This window comes from Lutra lutra, chromosome 11 (assembly GCF_902655055.1).
Source record: "Lutra lutra chromosome 11, mLutLut1.2, whole genome shotgun sequence".
In the NCBI taxonomy this organism is placed as follows: Eukaryota; Metazoa; Chordata; class Mammalia; order Carnivora; family Mustelidae; genus Lutra; species Lutra lutra.
Window position 1 is genome coordinate 17,829,486 of NC_062288.1, and position 13,225 is coordinate 17,842,710.

General features: G+C 41.7%; 3 protein-coding genes across 3 annotated transcripts in view; 1 reads left to right on the top strand and 2 right to left on the bottom strand.

Moving 5' to 3' along the window:
• The window catches only part of HBP1 (HMG-box transcription factor 1), a 29,730-nt gene extending 28,061 nt beyond the window's left edge, over positions 1-1,669 (bottom strand). Inside the window, exon 1 of the mRNA XM_047694096.1 lies at positions 1,538-1,669. The gene's annotated coding sequence lies outside the window, so the exon portion shown is untranslated. The remainder of the gene's footprint in view (positions 1-1,537) is intronic.
• On the top strand, positions 996-13,180 carry LOC125081308 (vegetative cell wall protein gp1-like). Its single transcript, XM_047695848.1, has 2 exons — positions 996-2,313; positions 12,985-13,180. Exon 1 carries the CDS (start codon positions 996-998, stop codon positions 1,965-1,967), a length of 972 nt encoding a protein of 323 aa, XP_047551804.1. The 3' UTR covers positions 1,968-2,313; positions 12,985-13,180.
• The window catches only part of PRKAR2B (protein kinase cAMP-dependent type II regulatory subunit beta), a 98,713-nt gene continuing 94,948 nt past the window's right edge, over positions 9,461-13,225 (bottom strand). The window contains exon 11 of the mRNA XM_047694101.1: positions 9,461-11,441. Within this exon, the coding sequence (XP_047550057.1) occupies positions 11,308-11,441 (134 nt within the window). The 3' untranslated portion in view covers positions 9,461-11,307. The remainder of the gene's footprint in view (positions 11,442-13,225) is intronic.

Consider the following 13,225-nt stretch of genomic DNA (forward strand, 5'->3'; position numbering starts at 1 on the left):
GTGAGTACAGGACAATAAGGTATTCTGAGAAAGACCACATTCACACAACTTTTATTACAGGATATTGTTCTATTTTATTACTAATTATTAATATCTAATTTCTAAACTTTATCATAAGGAAAACACAGCATACAAAGGGTTCGATACTATGCCTGGTTTCAGGCATCCACAGGATTGGGAACAGATCCTCCACATGTAAGGAGGGATAAATTAGTGTAGCTTCATCAAGGGAACTGAACAGAGGACCCTAACACCCTTGTTAGCAAGCTAAAACAAAAGACAAAAGCGGGGGGTGGGGAGCAAAGACCGAAATGCTAGGAATACATTACAATGTAGATCATTATCAATAGTTAAACAAATATTCAAATGTCAAAATTATTTCAATTTTTAAAAGGTAATAACTAATTAAAAACTAAGGTTGGGAGTCATCTGTTACCGCTGGTTAGAGGGAAATAAATCTACAGCACTTCGTCGGGAATTGTTGGTAGGGCTCCCAACACTTCCTAGTATACACAGCTCCCTATTACCCTCCTCCCGTCTTAGAGCGGCAGCCTGAGCTGAAGACTGGATGGAGTACAGCCTTGTTGTCAGTACTCCTTTTAAAAACGATTCTTGAAGACTGCTGAGGAACGAACTCTAGGTAGTGAAGCACGCGCGGCCGCGAGTGAAATCCCCCAGACGCTGTGCAGCGCTTAAGGAAGGTACAAAAACCGGGCCCCCCACGGTCGACTTCGCCTGGATTCTTTTTTGTTTTAATCTGCCTGCGGCAGCAGCATAAATTGAAAGGCGGAGACTGGAAACGCCTGCCAAGCTAGGGCTCTCGGTCACAGAGGCTGCGCCTCCCAGTTCAAGCCAAGTCCATCCCCCACCCTCTTTCGCCATTCATCGCCTTCCCTCCCCTCCCCCCATCATGTGACCGCAGCCTGGACTCCAGGCTTGTTTTTCCCCTCCGCTCAGCAGCACCGCGCAGGCGCCTCGGAGCCCATTCATTCGAAATGCGTAACAATGAGCCCCGGGGCCCAGCAGCTCCGCGAGCTTCCCAGCTCGGCCCGAGCCCCTCTCGGCCCCCAGAGGAGGCGGCGCCTCACTGGGGTCCCCCAACCCCGGCAGACAGCCCACCCGAGGCCAACCTCCGACCGTCCGCCCACACACGCGAAGTTGAAGTCAAACTTTCCTGGGCAGCCCCGGCGCCGCGTCGGCCCCTTCCCCCCCGCTCAGGCCCGCCCCATCTCCGCACCGGGCCCGGCCACCCACCGCGCAACCCGGCCCGGAGGGCCAACCTCGCCGACTCCTCCCAGCCCCCGCCCCCGAGACCCCCTCGGGCCCGGCCGCCGCGAAGCCTAGGTGAACTCGCGGGAGGCGCCGATCCGGCGGGTTCGCCATCGGCAGTTATAGAACGGTTAACTGCTCCCACTGTGAGGGCAGCCTTTGGCGGAAGAGGAGCGCGGACCCGAGCTCGCCCGGCCGCCCGGTCCCCTCGGGATCTTGCCCCTCCCTTCCCCACCCCCACCCCTTCCCGAACTGAAAGACAACAAACCCGCCGCGGAGTGCGGGCAGCCGCGACGCGGGCCGCCCTGGACGCGACAACACCACCAGCGACTCGTGTACCCTCTCTCCGACTGAGGCCGGTCTCTCCGGCGCGCCTTACTGCTCCCGCCGCTGCTCTTACTCCTCAACCGAAACTTTCCTACTTACCAAACCCGTCGCCATTACCAAGTCTTTCAAGCTTCGTCTTCCCCCTCCCCTCAACCCCCCGGGGGTTGAGCCTCCTCCCAGCTCTTTCGCCTTCTTATTGGTCTATGGAAGTGTCATTCGATCTTTCCCCTTTCCCATTGGGTGAGCGCGTCGTCCGTCTCGGGAGGCGGGCTTGTATTGACTTTTGTGTTGTGTTTACTGGAGAAGACGGTCTGTCAATCACAAGAGTGAGCGCTTCGGATTGGATTGCTGCCGAGACTCCGGGGACCTAAGCCAAACTTTGCCCCCGAAATGGCTTGTGGGTTCGTAGTCTCAGCCTTGCTCTCTTCTGGGAAACTGTGGGCAAGAGAAACCGGTTGGACTACATATCCCAGAGGTGCGTGCAGAGCGCTGTCTTGATAGTAAACAAGAGTCATAGGGACACGTGTATCAGCTCGTTTGTTTTGGTGTCTGGGACAAAAGGGAGGGGGCGGAGGAAGGGAGTGTTTTAAAGTTTTGGCCTCTTCTCTTCCTCTGGGCCTCTCTCAGCGCTCGGAGAGCCCCAGTCTCTCGCAGCACCCATTTCGGGCCATAAACAGCCAGAATCGCTTGCTGTTCGAAGTTTGGCAGGAGGCCAAGGTATTGTTTTAGTGCGAGGGGAAGGAGATGACTGCAGAAGCGGAAGCTGTGCAGCCTCGCGAGGGACCCAGTCACCCACAAATCACAGCCCCGGGCATTATGGGGTAATAAAGGTGGTGTGGCGCTCCAGTGGGAAGAACTAGAATTCCTTTATCCTCAATCTTGCCTGGCCACTCCCCGGACAGCAACTTCAGAGGGTTTCTTCGATCAATTCACGCAGGGTGTGTTAAATGCCAGCGACGTGCCAGTCACTGGGAGGCTCGGGGATGAACGCAGAAAAGTTCGGGGTCTGGTGAATTTTCAAAGCTGGAAGGGGGTGGACGATTACTATTGACTTACAGAGACTGAGGCAGATCAAAGCGGTATTTTCCATATTGACCAGCTTGCTCATTGGTTAAAGTAAATAGCAGTACAGTATGTGACTTAAACTGAATTAGTGAATCATTATCTAAGGGTCTCTGGTGAGTTTTTGTTAACCAGTGTCCCCCCCGCCCAAGACGACTTCCCATTGATGAGAGTGTCTTTGCACTTCGTTGCCACTAGGAGCTCCTCCTTAAGTTACTAATAACTGACTCACCAGAGGAGGGTGGCTTCTTTGGTTTTATAGTTACCTTCACTTTAAACATGGCTGTCCATCACAATCCACCGAGTCTATAATTCATGTTTTTACCATTCACATTACAAAGGCATTATTAAGCTTTTTTTCCTTTGAACCTTTAACGTTTAATCATTAAGCTATGCTTCAAGTTTTATATCTTTAGATCACTATTTGTATGCTTAAAATTAAGAGGAAAACCCTACGTTATTTAGAAATCAATAGTCAAACTACCGAAAAGAGGCGGAAACCATAGCTGATTATTCCTTTAATGACCCCCACCTATACATTTATTTAATTTTTAAGTCTCCCTGAAAGCAACATATCAAATCCCAAGTAACTCTCGCGGGTTAAAACAAGTTTTCAAAAACAAACAAACAAAAACAAGTTTTCCAATTCTTTTAGGGATTTCCTGTTTGAAGACTTGAAGTGAAATTATGTTAAAATCATTCTCTGTGCCACAGAATCAAAGATTTACTTCTTGTATTCACAAATAGTATTATTTTTTCCTAAAAATAATTGAGAGCCAACAAAATGCCTAAATTTTTCACTGAGGGTAAAGGACAGGATTTGAATGTATTATCTTTCAGAGATTTATAGAGGGTTCCGGAAAAGAATGTGGACTGTGACCCTGTTATTTTGTTTCCTTTTTTGTCTTCCTATTTTCCCCCTTTACCGTGGAGGATTACTGTGCTGCCTCTCCAGTGTGTCATTTTTTGACAAAAAGAAAAAATTGTGGAATTTACCTAGTCACTTAAATTAAAATTTGAAATATTTATGTTTTAAACCCACCAGGAAACTGAAAAGCTTTTCCCCCCCAAAAAATGAGTCTCCCTGTGGCTCCTGGGTGGCTCAGTTGTTAGACATCTGCCTTCGGTTCCCGTCATGGTCCAGGAGGTCATGGGATTGAGCCCAGCATTGGGCTCCCTGCTCAACAGGAGGCCTGCTTCTCCTTCTCCCACTCCCCCTGCTTGTCCCTCTCTGCTGTCTCTGTGTCAAATAAATAAATAAATCTTAAAAAAAAAAAAAACCCTCAAGAACTTGAGCCACTCCTTTCACCTATTCATTGGGTAAACCAGGAGGCCTGCCTTTAGCTGAAGCTTACCTCATTTTATTTATATTTTAAGTAGGCTCCACACCCAACTCAGGGCTTGAACTCATGACCCTAAGATCACGAACTGAGCGGAGATCAAGAGTCAGATGCTTAATTGACTGAGCCACGCAGAGTCCCCTGAACCTTACCTTGTTTTAAAGGGTTTTCTACTTGAAAGCTCTTACTAAAAGCCTTACTGGAGATGTTTTTTTTGGTGGACACTATGATGGTAAGAATAATTTCAACTTCAGATCAAGATATTGTACATTATTATAACGAATTATTTTTTTAATAGCCCTGAGAAGTTTTTCCATTCACTCATTCAGAAATGTTTAGTTCCTATTATTTGTTGAACTCTTTGCTACAAAGATATGAAATCTCTTCACATACTTTAATTTTTCTCTAAGTCATTGGGGAGTAAAATTCTGATGCTTCAGTCACACTGATTAAATATCAGTATTGGGAACTATACACCTTTAAAGTGGACAATTAGTCCTGTCTTTTGACTTTCCTGGGAAGCTAAATGACAGTATTAGTACCACATGTATATTTAACAGGTGTGTCATCCTCATTAATTCTTGAGTGACTAATAAAACCAGACAACTCATAACCCAGAGCAAAGATCAAAGTAAAAAACTAGTAAGATCTCCTTGAAAATCTTTATATATGCAAATTCTACTCTCTCACTAAAGCAGATATAATTAAGAACACATAAACAAATCAACTTCTCTTTTCATAAAGAAACATGAAATGCTGATTTGTTAAAGGTGGTAAAAAAAAAAAGATAAACCCTATTTAGGGGTCAAATTAAACAATATATTTGCCTCAATTCCTCTACATTTGGCACACCAACGACTACTTTGCTGGACTAAAGATTAAGTTCAAGCACCTGGCATTGTTTACATATTGAGAATATCACTGTTTGAACTGATAAAAAAGGAAATGAAATCACTCAAATCAAGTACACATCTTCCTCAACTTACAATGGGGTTATGTCCAATAAGTTGAAAATCATCTCAAGTTGAAAATGCACTTAACACCCCTAACCTACAGAGCTTCACAGCTCAGCAGAGCCTGCTTTGCTCAGAATACTTACATTAGGTGATAGTTGGGCAAAATCATCTAACAAAGACTTATGTATAATAAAGTGTAGAACATCTCATGTAATTTACTGAATGCTCTCCTGGATGTGAAAGATAGAATGGCTCTAAGTGAATGGGTTGTTGACCCATATGCTCTTGTGGCTGCCCTGCCCAGCATCATGAGAGAGTATTGTCCCCCTACCTATGGCTAGCCTGGGGAAAGATCAGAATGTTTCTATTGAGTGCACTTTGCTTTTGCACCACCGTGGAGTTGAAAAATTGTGAGTCAAACCATCCCAAGCTGGGGACCATCTATACTAAAACTAGGAAATGGGACACATTTCCTAAAACTAGGAAATGGTTGAAAGTAGTTCCCCAACTTTTCAGATAGTCTCTCTTTGGGTAGATTATTTAAAAATCGTAGAGGCACCCTTCCATGTATGTACTATAATTTTATAATTAATTCCAAGTACTCAAGTATATTCAAATTGTAAGGGAATGCCTGGGAGCTAATGATGAGTGCCGTTTTAGAAATGAGTAATATGTTTGTTGTACTTTATAATTCTTGATTCTACTATGAGTTTAAATTTTACTCAGATGACCATAGAGCATGAGTTTGCTTCGATATGTTGGGTGTCTTAACACAGTCACCTTTAGAAGGAAGAGCCAAAGGGAAAAAGAAAGGGAAGAATAAAGAATTGGCGGGGGGGGGGGGGGGGGGGGGGCACGCCTGGCTGGCTCAGTCAGTGAAGCATGTGACTCTTGATCTCAGGATTGTGGGTTCAGGCCCCACACCGGGTGTAGAGATTACTAGTGGGTGGGTATTGGTGGTATGTCGATGTTATTGCTGAGATGGGGAATGCTGGAGAGAACAGACTTGGGAACTGGAAAAAGGGGAAAGGGTGGGTTCAATTTTAAATCATGAGCTTTCTGTGCAGGCAAGAAATTTGGGTACAGAGTTCCTAAAAGCAGCTGAACCTATGTAGAATTTAGGAGATCCAAGTGGAGAGAAATAAGCCCGGATGTCCTCAGGACTCAGAGGGCACTATGCTTTGCGGCCTCAATCACCCTCAAAATGTTTTTGTAAGTTGCCCAATTTGGTACTCATGAAAACGTGAGCATTTAGAGAAGGCAACAAAAAAATTCAACTTAATCCTACTTCCTTTTTATAAAATTAAGAAGCAGAAATCTTTCAAATAACTGTTCTCGGGTTTTTCATTGCGAGTTTTCTAGAATAGACCATTCCTGTTATCTGAACCATTTAACACAATCTCCTTTGTATTTTTTCCTGTGTCTTGTTATTTTAGGCTCTTCTTTATATATTTCCTTTTAGTTACCAGTCACAAGAACCTCCTTTTAGAGACAAGTCTGATAAAAAGCAATTAAAACCACAGGAATAATATGCACACAGCTCTTATCACACTGTGGCTACACTTAATATTTTGCTTTCATTTGCTGCCCCCCCCCCAGCATTTACTAATGTTACCTCCTCCTTCCCCGCCACCATCTCCAATGCATCTTTTTGTCTGAGCACTCAGAGTCAGTAGGTGCCTGTAGAGCATATGAGGAAGTGAGCAGGAAACAGGCCGCAGGAACTTTCTTATGAGTATGGCATGTTATGTGCTATCCTGCATGTCCCTTGCTCTCTTGCACACGGACTATGAACAAGCTTCCACGGGCTTTCTATGTGTGAACATTTATCATGGATCTAAGAGGACAGGTCTCATCTGCTCACAGGGTAAGCGCTATTTTCCTTCCTCTCCGTCACACAAAGGCAAACAAGATTCTAGGGAATCCACTTCCATTCCTTCAAGTTCCACAGCCTATCACAATGCACTGTAGTAGTAAACATGTGGAGGCTATTTAAGTTCAGCCAATTTAAGGAGCAATCACAAGGAAAAGCGAGCATCTCTTCTAAAAACGTCATTTGTATGCATTTCAAGAACATAGTCGTATGTAAAGGCGTGGCCTCAAGGAGGCAGAGGAGTTCTTGGGAGATCGCTTATTCTCTTGCTCCTCAGCAGGATCTCGGTAGGTTTTCAATTAGGATAAAGATGGAAAATCAGCGACTGGAAGCAACTTTATCCGAGATTTTTGACTGGTGGTATTTACTGCTCACATGCTCATTCTTGTTAAGCAAGAAACACTTAGAGGTTCGCTTCCGGGTTGTTGAGGTCAGGAGCCAAGGCTGCTTTTGTCATTTGAGTCCATTTCCAGCTCACACCTAAAACCTTCTCTGGCCCCCTAGAGAAAAACTCATTCTCTGTTCTTTGCAGCTGAGAGTAAAAATTCATTTACTTACTGTAACATCTCATAATCAATACTAACAAAATATTTCATATATACATTGGGGGGATGGGGAGGGGAGGGGAGGGTAGCAAGGCTCGGGCTGTGGTTGAATCTGGGGACAACCACCTACCTAATAAGTGTCATTTCATTTTTATGGTGCAGTTACTTCCACAGCATGCCTCATTACATCTCCCCAAATATAAATGTTAACATGCACCTTGAGGATTTCTTAGGCAATTTTAGATTTATAAATTTACGGCATAAAAAGGGACAGACGCAGATCTGTTGGTCAAGTAGTTTTCCTCTCAGGAGTCTTAACTATCTGCACCGCGTACTTGATGCAGATTTCTCTATAGGCTCAATATGGGAAAACATACGAGACCAAGAACTGCACAGGAAACCAAGAGAATCAGTGGCCTGGGCGTGGCCTCACCACGTAAATGGGCAGTTACCGACTCTCCTCACTTACATGGACTGATCTAGGCTCCCATCGTTATTGTTGGGCATATAAGACCTCGGCCGATATCTGGTAAACTTTATTGTTTATGTTTCCATAATTTGCTATACTTTTAAGGTCTTTTTTTTTTTTAAGTACCTGGGGTAAGACTAACAACTATATAGTTTCAGTTGCTCAACCAGTTTTGCTGCCTTTAAAAATATCCCGGAGCAGGGAAGTTTGTCTCAACTCCTATTCCAGTTTGTTTTGGTCAGAATTCTTTCTGATATTCAGCATCAAGCCACACTTCACACTCTCTTAATTCCAGAAGCCAGAATTCCTGATAATTCTATTTCTCCCTTATGCATGAACAATTCCATTTCTCCCTTCAGTATTAACATTTTATTCAGATAGAATTGCTTCTTCAGTTATTTAACAAAGCCATGGCTTATCCAGATGTATTTCTTACCCTTCTGGGCTTACACATGAGGTTTTAAGAATGCCATAGGTTGTGACATTTGCAATGACGCGGATGGAACTAGAGGGCGTTATGCCAAGCCAAATAAGTCAATCAGAGAAAGACAATTATCATATGACCTCACTCATATGTGGAATTTAAGAAACAAAACAGAGGAGCATAGGGGAAGGGAAAGGAAAAATGAAACAAGATGAAACCAGAGCGAGGCAAGCCATAAGAGACTCTTAATCGTAGGAAACAAACTGAGGGTTGCTGGAGGGGAGGTGGGGTGGGGCATGGGGTAACTGGGTGATGGACATTAGGAAGGATATGTGATGTAATGAACACTGGGTATTAAATGAGACTGATGAATTTAAATAAAAAATTTAAAAAAGAATGCCACAGGTCACAAATTCCTTGTTCTAAATGTAACATTGCTAGAGAAAATTAGGAAAATTGCTCTAGAAAGGAAAAGGACTCAGCATTTAATCAGACATATTTCAATCAAACCCAGAGTCCTCTACTTCATGTCCCATGCCTCCCTCGCAGAATTTCTACACATTTTAAATGGTCTGCTAGTTTCTAACAGTAATCCAAGCATGTTCACCCAACTTGTGTCACAGATAGTGTTTGTAACAACATAGGCAAGTCCTAGTTCATAGTGACATGCAGAACACCCCCCCACACACACACACTATATGAAACAAGGAGAAGCACTTGCGTTATTACAATGTTCTTCCAGAATAATTCATAGCTACACAGAGCGTATCCTTGAATGAAATTTCAATGGAGGATCTCCCAAGAGTAAAGAATCTTGGTTTGTGACTGAATGATGACATCACATCCACACGTCAAGTGTGAGTCAAATGTTTTTATTAGATGCTTCAACTTGTAAATTCCCTAGTCATTTACACATCTCTGGTGACCTACACAGCCAAGCTAGTCTGGAGCACACTGCGATTGTTTAGATCGCATATACTAGTAGTTAAAATCTGTAAATCCCTATTGCCATAAAGAACTATACTCTTTTCTTGCATTAGGTCCGGGTTGTGTGGGGGGGGGGCAATGGCTTTCACATGTATCCCCCGTCTGTCCTGCTTCTCACATGGCATAATACGCACCATCCAAATCCCAGGACAGAAGCACAACACAACACAACACAACACAACACACAAAAAAAACTTCATTAAAAACATTTTATTAAAAAAGTGTGCTTTATTATAAGGTAAATTTAAATATAACCAACAATACTGAAAATAATGTAACTGGCATTTACAGCCTTGGTCAGAGTTCTTTATTAAACAGGCATTTGTTTGCTATTCCATGAATAGTTAACAATCAGCTGATGCAACAAGGTATCTTGAAAAAGTGGATAAAGAGTACAGAATGATGAACTAGGAATCTGGGGGTTCTTTGTGGTTTTTCTTGTTTAACAGACCTGGCTTTTAAAATAAAATCTGAAATAGAAAACAAGTCATCTTCATGTCGTAAGCTCCCTTCCTACAAGAAAGTTTGCAAAATTGTTAAACGGTGTTCTAAAATGTGGCTAAGTTATACTTTACATACTTTTTATATGTACATTATTTGATGAACACATTTTAAACCGTATTTTCATTATATATGTAAGACCATAAACGTTCTCTAATAACATCACACTGTAAGAGCCACAGACTATTTTTACGCAGGTATATATATTTCTTTAAAACCTGTTTCCCAAAATGCAATTGTTCATTTAAAAGTGAACAACTGATTAGAACTAACCTCTCCAGACACTGGGGTCACATGGACATAGAAACCATGTTAAGAATAATACTGCTTTGGTTGAATGTAATTCATCTTATGTGGCAGAATAATAGGCATATTATCAACGAAAACGTATGAAGTCTATCCTGCACTTTCGAGTCTACAGTCACACAAATAGCAAGGACATATGGATGGGGCAGAAATTCCTTTTATCTTTATATCTGGTTTTGCTTATAAAAATTTATTCCTACCACCTTTAAAGGAAACCCATGGGAGAGGTCTGCCTAGGATCGTATTATGTACACCTAGTGAAGAACAGAGCTATATCCCTGTGGGCGTGTTGATGAGGACCCCAAAATATTTTTGGTATAGGAGAGGTCGCTTTTTTCCTTTTCTTTTTTTTTTCTTTTTTCTTTCTTTCTTTTTTTTTTCAGCATATGTAAGATCTCCAGCTTCTAGAAGAAAAGTCTAAGTAGCATTAAAAAAAAAAACAAAACCATTTGACATTAAATGTTGAACTCAAACTTTTAAAGAGTACAGAAAACTACAAAATGGAAAAAAGGAGCAGATATATGCTTTATGAGGAAATTGTGTTAATGATCTCTCATCTCAAAGACTCTTCCCTATTATCATAATGACTACATTCTCATCCTTAAAACCACTGGAGTATGGAAGTTACTGACATTATGCCAAAGACGTCAAAATGTACTTTATTGCAAAAATATAAAAGGTCTGAAAATTGCATATGATGTTTTCTACCATTTCACCGTAGTCCAAGGCCAGCACATAACTTATCAAGCCTGAAAAACTTGAGGAAAAAATGATTAAAACTGTACTTACTATATATAGTGAGTTGTAAAAAGAATGTGATGTCATGCTGTCCAGCATGAGTCACTGCCAAGGTCCCTTTCCATGGGCACAGTCACTAACACAGCAACCCCGGGAAGTCCAAACGAACACATATCACCCACGGCAATGTCCTTTAATTATCTTCTTACACACAGATACTTTTGGTATATTACAATCATCTGAATGAACCTTTCACTCAAATCATAATTTTGTGGAGTACAAAGTCATCTTATCAGTATGTCAGTATTCTTTTGACCTATTCTTTAGAAATGATGGTAAAGCCTATTGAGTATTAAATCACTACTCTGTTTACAGATACACTGTAAAGGTAAAAAAAAGGAAAAAAACCTGAAATCACAGAAAATGCTTGGCATCTACACAAACACATTCTCAGTGGACTAACCACTACTGCGGAATTTTGTCACTACGGGTCTTGTCCATACTTTTGCTTCATGCAGTGGGTTCAACGATATCCATGTTAGTTCCAAACAGAGCAACTAATTGTTCTTCATAGGTGGCAATGTTCCTTTTCATAATTTCCATGCAAGGTCCCAAAAGCCTTTCAAACGCCTGCACATCCATAGCTAAGAAAAGGGGAGAATAAAAGAAAAACAAATTTAACATCCTTTGCAAATCTGAAAAATTCCCAAGTTATCTACTATGCCCATTCTGCAGCTATCAATAATGCAATGGCATTTTTAAATATATATCAAATGCAAGGAAAGGGCATAAGGATAAAAATGTTCCGCTTCAGAAAGTAAACAGCCAATATTCCTCTGATAATCTGTGCATTTCTAGGTTGGCTGGGAGGCTCCTGGTCTATGGTAAGAAAAAAATGAGGGGCTGTTATATGTTATAGCAAGGCCTTGGAATTTTAAAAAATAAATTAGTTTTGATGTCACCACCTCAGTAATATGAACTCCTTAAAGGTGGCAAGGGATTTTTTTTTTCTCTATTGTTTTCCCTTTGTTTTTTTCCTCCACTGTTTCCCTTTGATTTTTTTTTTTTCTCTACTGTTTTCCCAATGCCATGCTGTAAAGACCCAGTGTTACCTTTTGTAATGTTTTACTCTTTTATCCTATTGTCTAGTCAATTCTAAATGGAGGCCCAAGTGCTTTTGTCTGCTTCTAAGTATATGCTTTATGTACCCTTCCCTGCTTGTCCCCTGCACTTCTAAAAATTCTATTTATAATATACGTGTGGAAAATATCACACCACCATAGAAATACAGATTTAAGAAATACATACATACATACACATATACATATATATATTTCTTTCCCTCTCAAATCTGCAAAGGTACAAAAGACGTTTGCAAGAACAGAGAAAGTAGACATTATTGTACTATGGTAGCATGTAAATTAGTACAGACTGAGAAAGCTGGCAGTATACCTCGAACGGCATGAAAAGAAAGTGTATCCTGAGAACATTCCTAAGGAAAAATCCTATATATGGGAAAATTATCTGCACAAACAGACACAAAAACTCTCCCCCACCCCCCCAAACCCCCAAAATATTTGCCAGTGGGAAATGCCTGCATGACTTACAATGTGTATTTTACCTCACACATTACAATTTGTTCAAATAGAAATAAAATGAGCAAGTGCCTGATTAAGCTACAGTGAATGGAAAAAAGGCAGTTGACAAAACCTTAAAACCAGAAAACCCCCGCAAATAAAAAAAAAGGATGAGAAGGAATTATAACAGGATTTGGGGGTGGGTGGAATGGGTGACTCCTAGTTTTCCCTATCCTTTTCTGTATTTCTCAGGTTTTCTTTAACGTGAATAACTGTTACAGAAAAAAATTAATGGGGTTTCACTCTACCTTTACTTTTCCTCCTGTCTGTACTGAGGAAAATTACCCATTAGTTCCTACCTACCTCCCCTTTCATCCAAATGTAACACTTGATTACTATTATACTTCCTGAAAGCCTTTCAAAAAGTGACTTTCTAAGGAGTTAATTCTGAAGATGCCTGCAGATCTGAGGACACTACGTTTATTCTACAGAACTGCGCGTGAGAACACAGAGTGGATAATCACTGTGGAATCAATTTTCTTACAGTGTCCTCTACGTGGACTCCTCCTGGCTTCCGTTCCTCACTATTAAAGTAAATTCTGTCTCCTAGGTCAGAGGGAGGTCTTCCAGCTAAAGGTGGCATCTGTGATGACTTATCGTTAACAGCTGGACAACAAAACCGTCCTGCGTTTGACAAACCCAAACCTTCGTTTCGTGGGACTAGGATGAGGAAGTATTCCCACAGACCCTCCGGCTTTGCCCACAGACCTAGATGGATGCTATAAAAATACTGTTCTAGCTGGCTTTCTTTTGGAGAAACACAAACTTTACTTGAAAGATGAGACCTAAAG

What these genes read in the sequence shown, in the direction of transcription:
- LOC125081308 (XM_047695848.1), top strand. Translation starts at nt 996, where the DNA reads ATGCGTAACAATGAGCCCCGGGGCCCAGCAGCTCCGCGAGCTTCCCAG.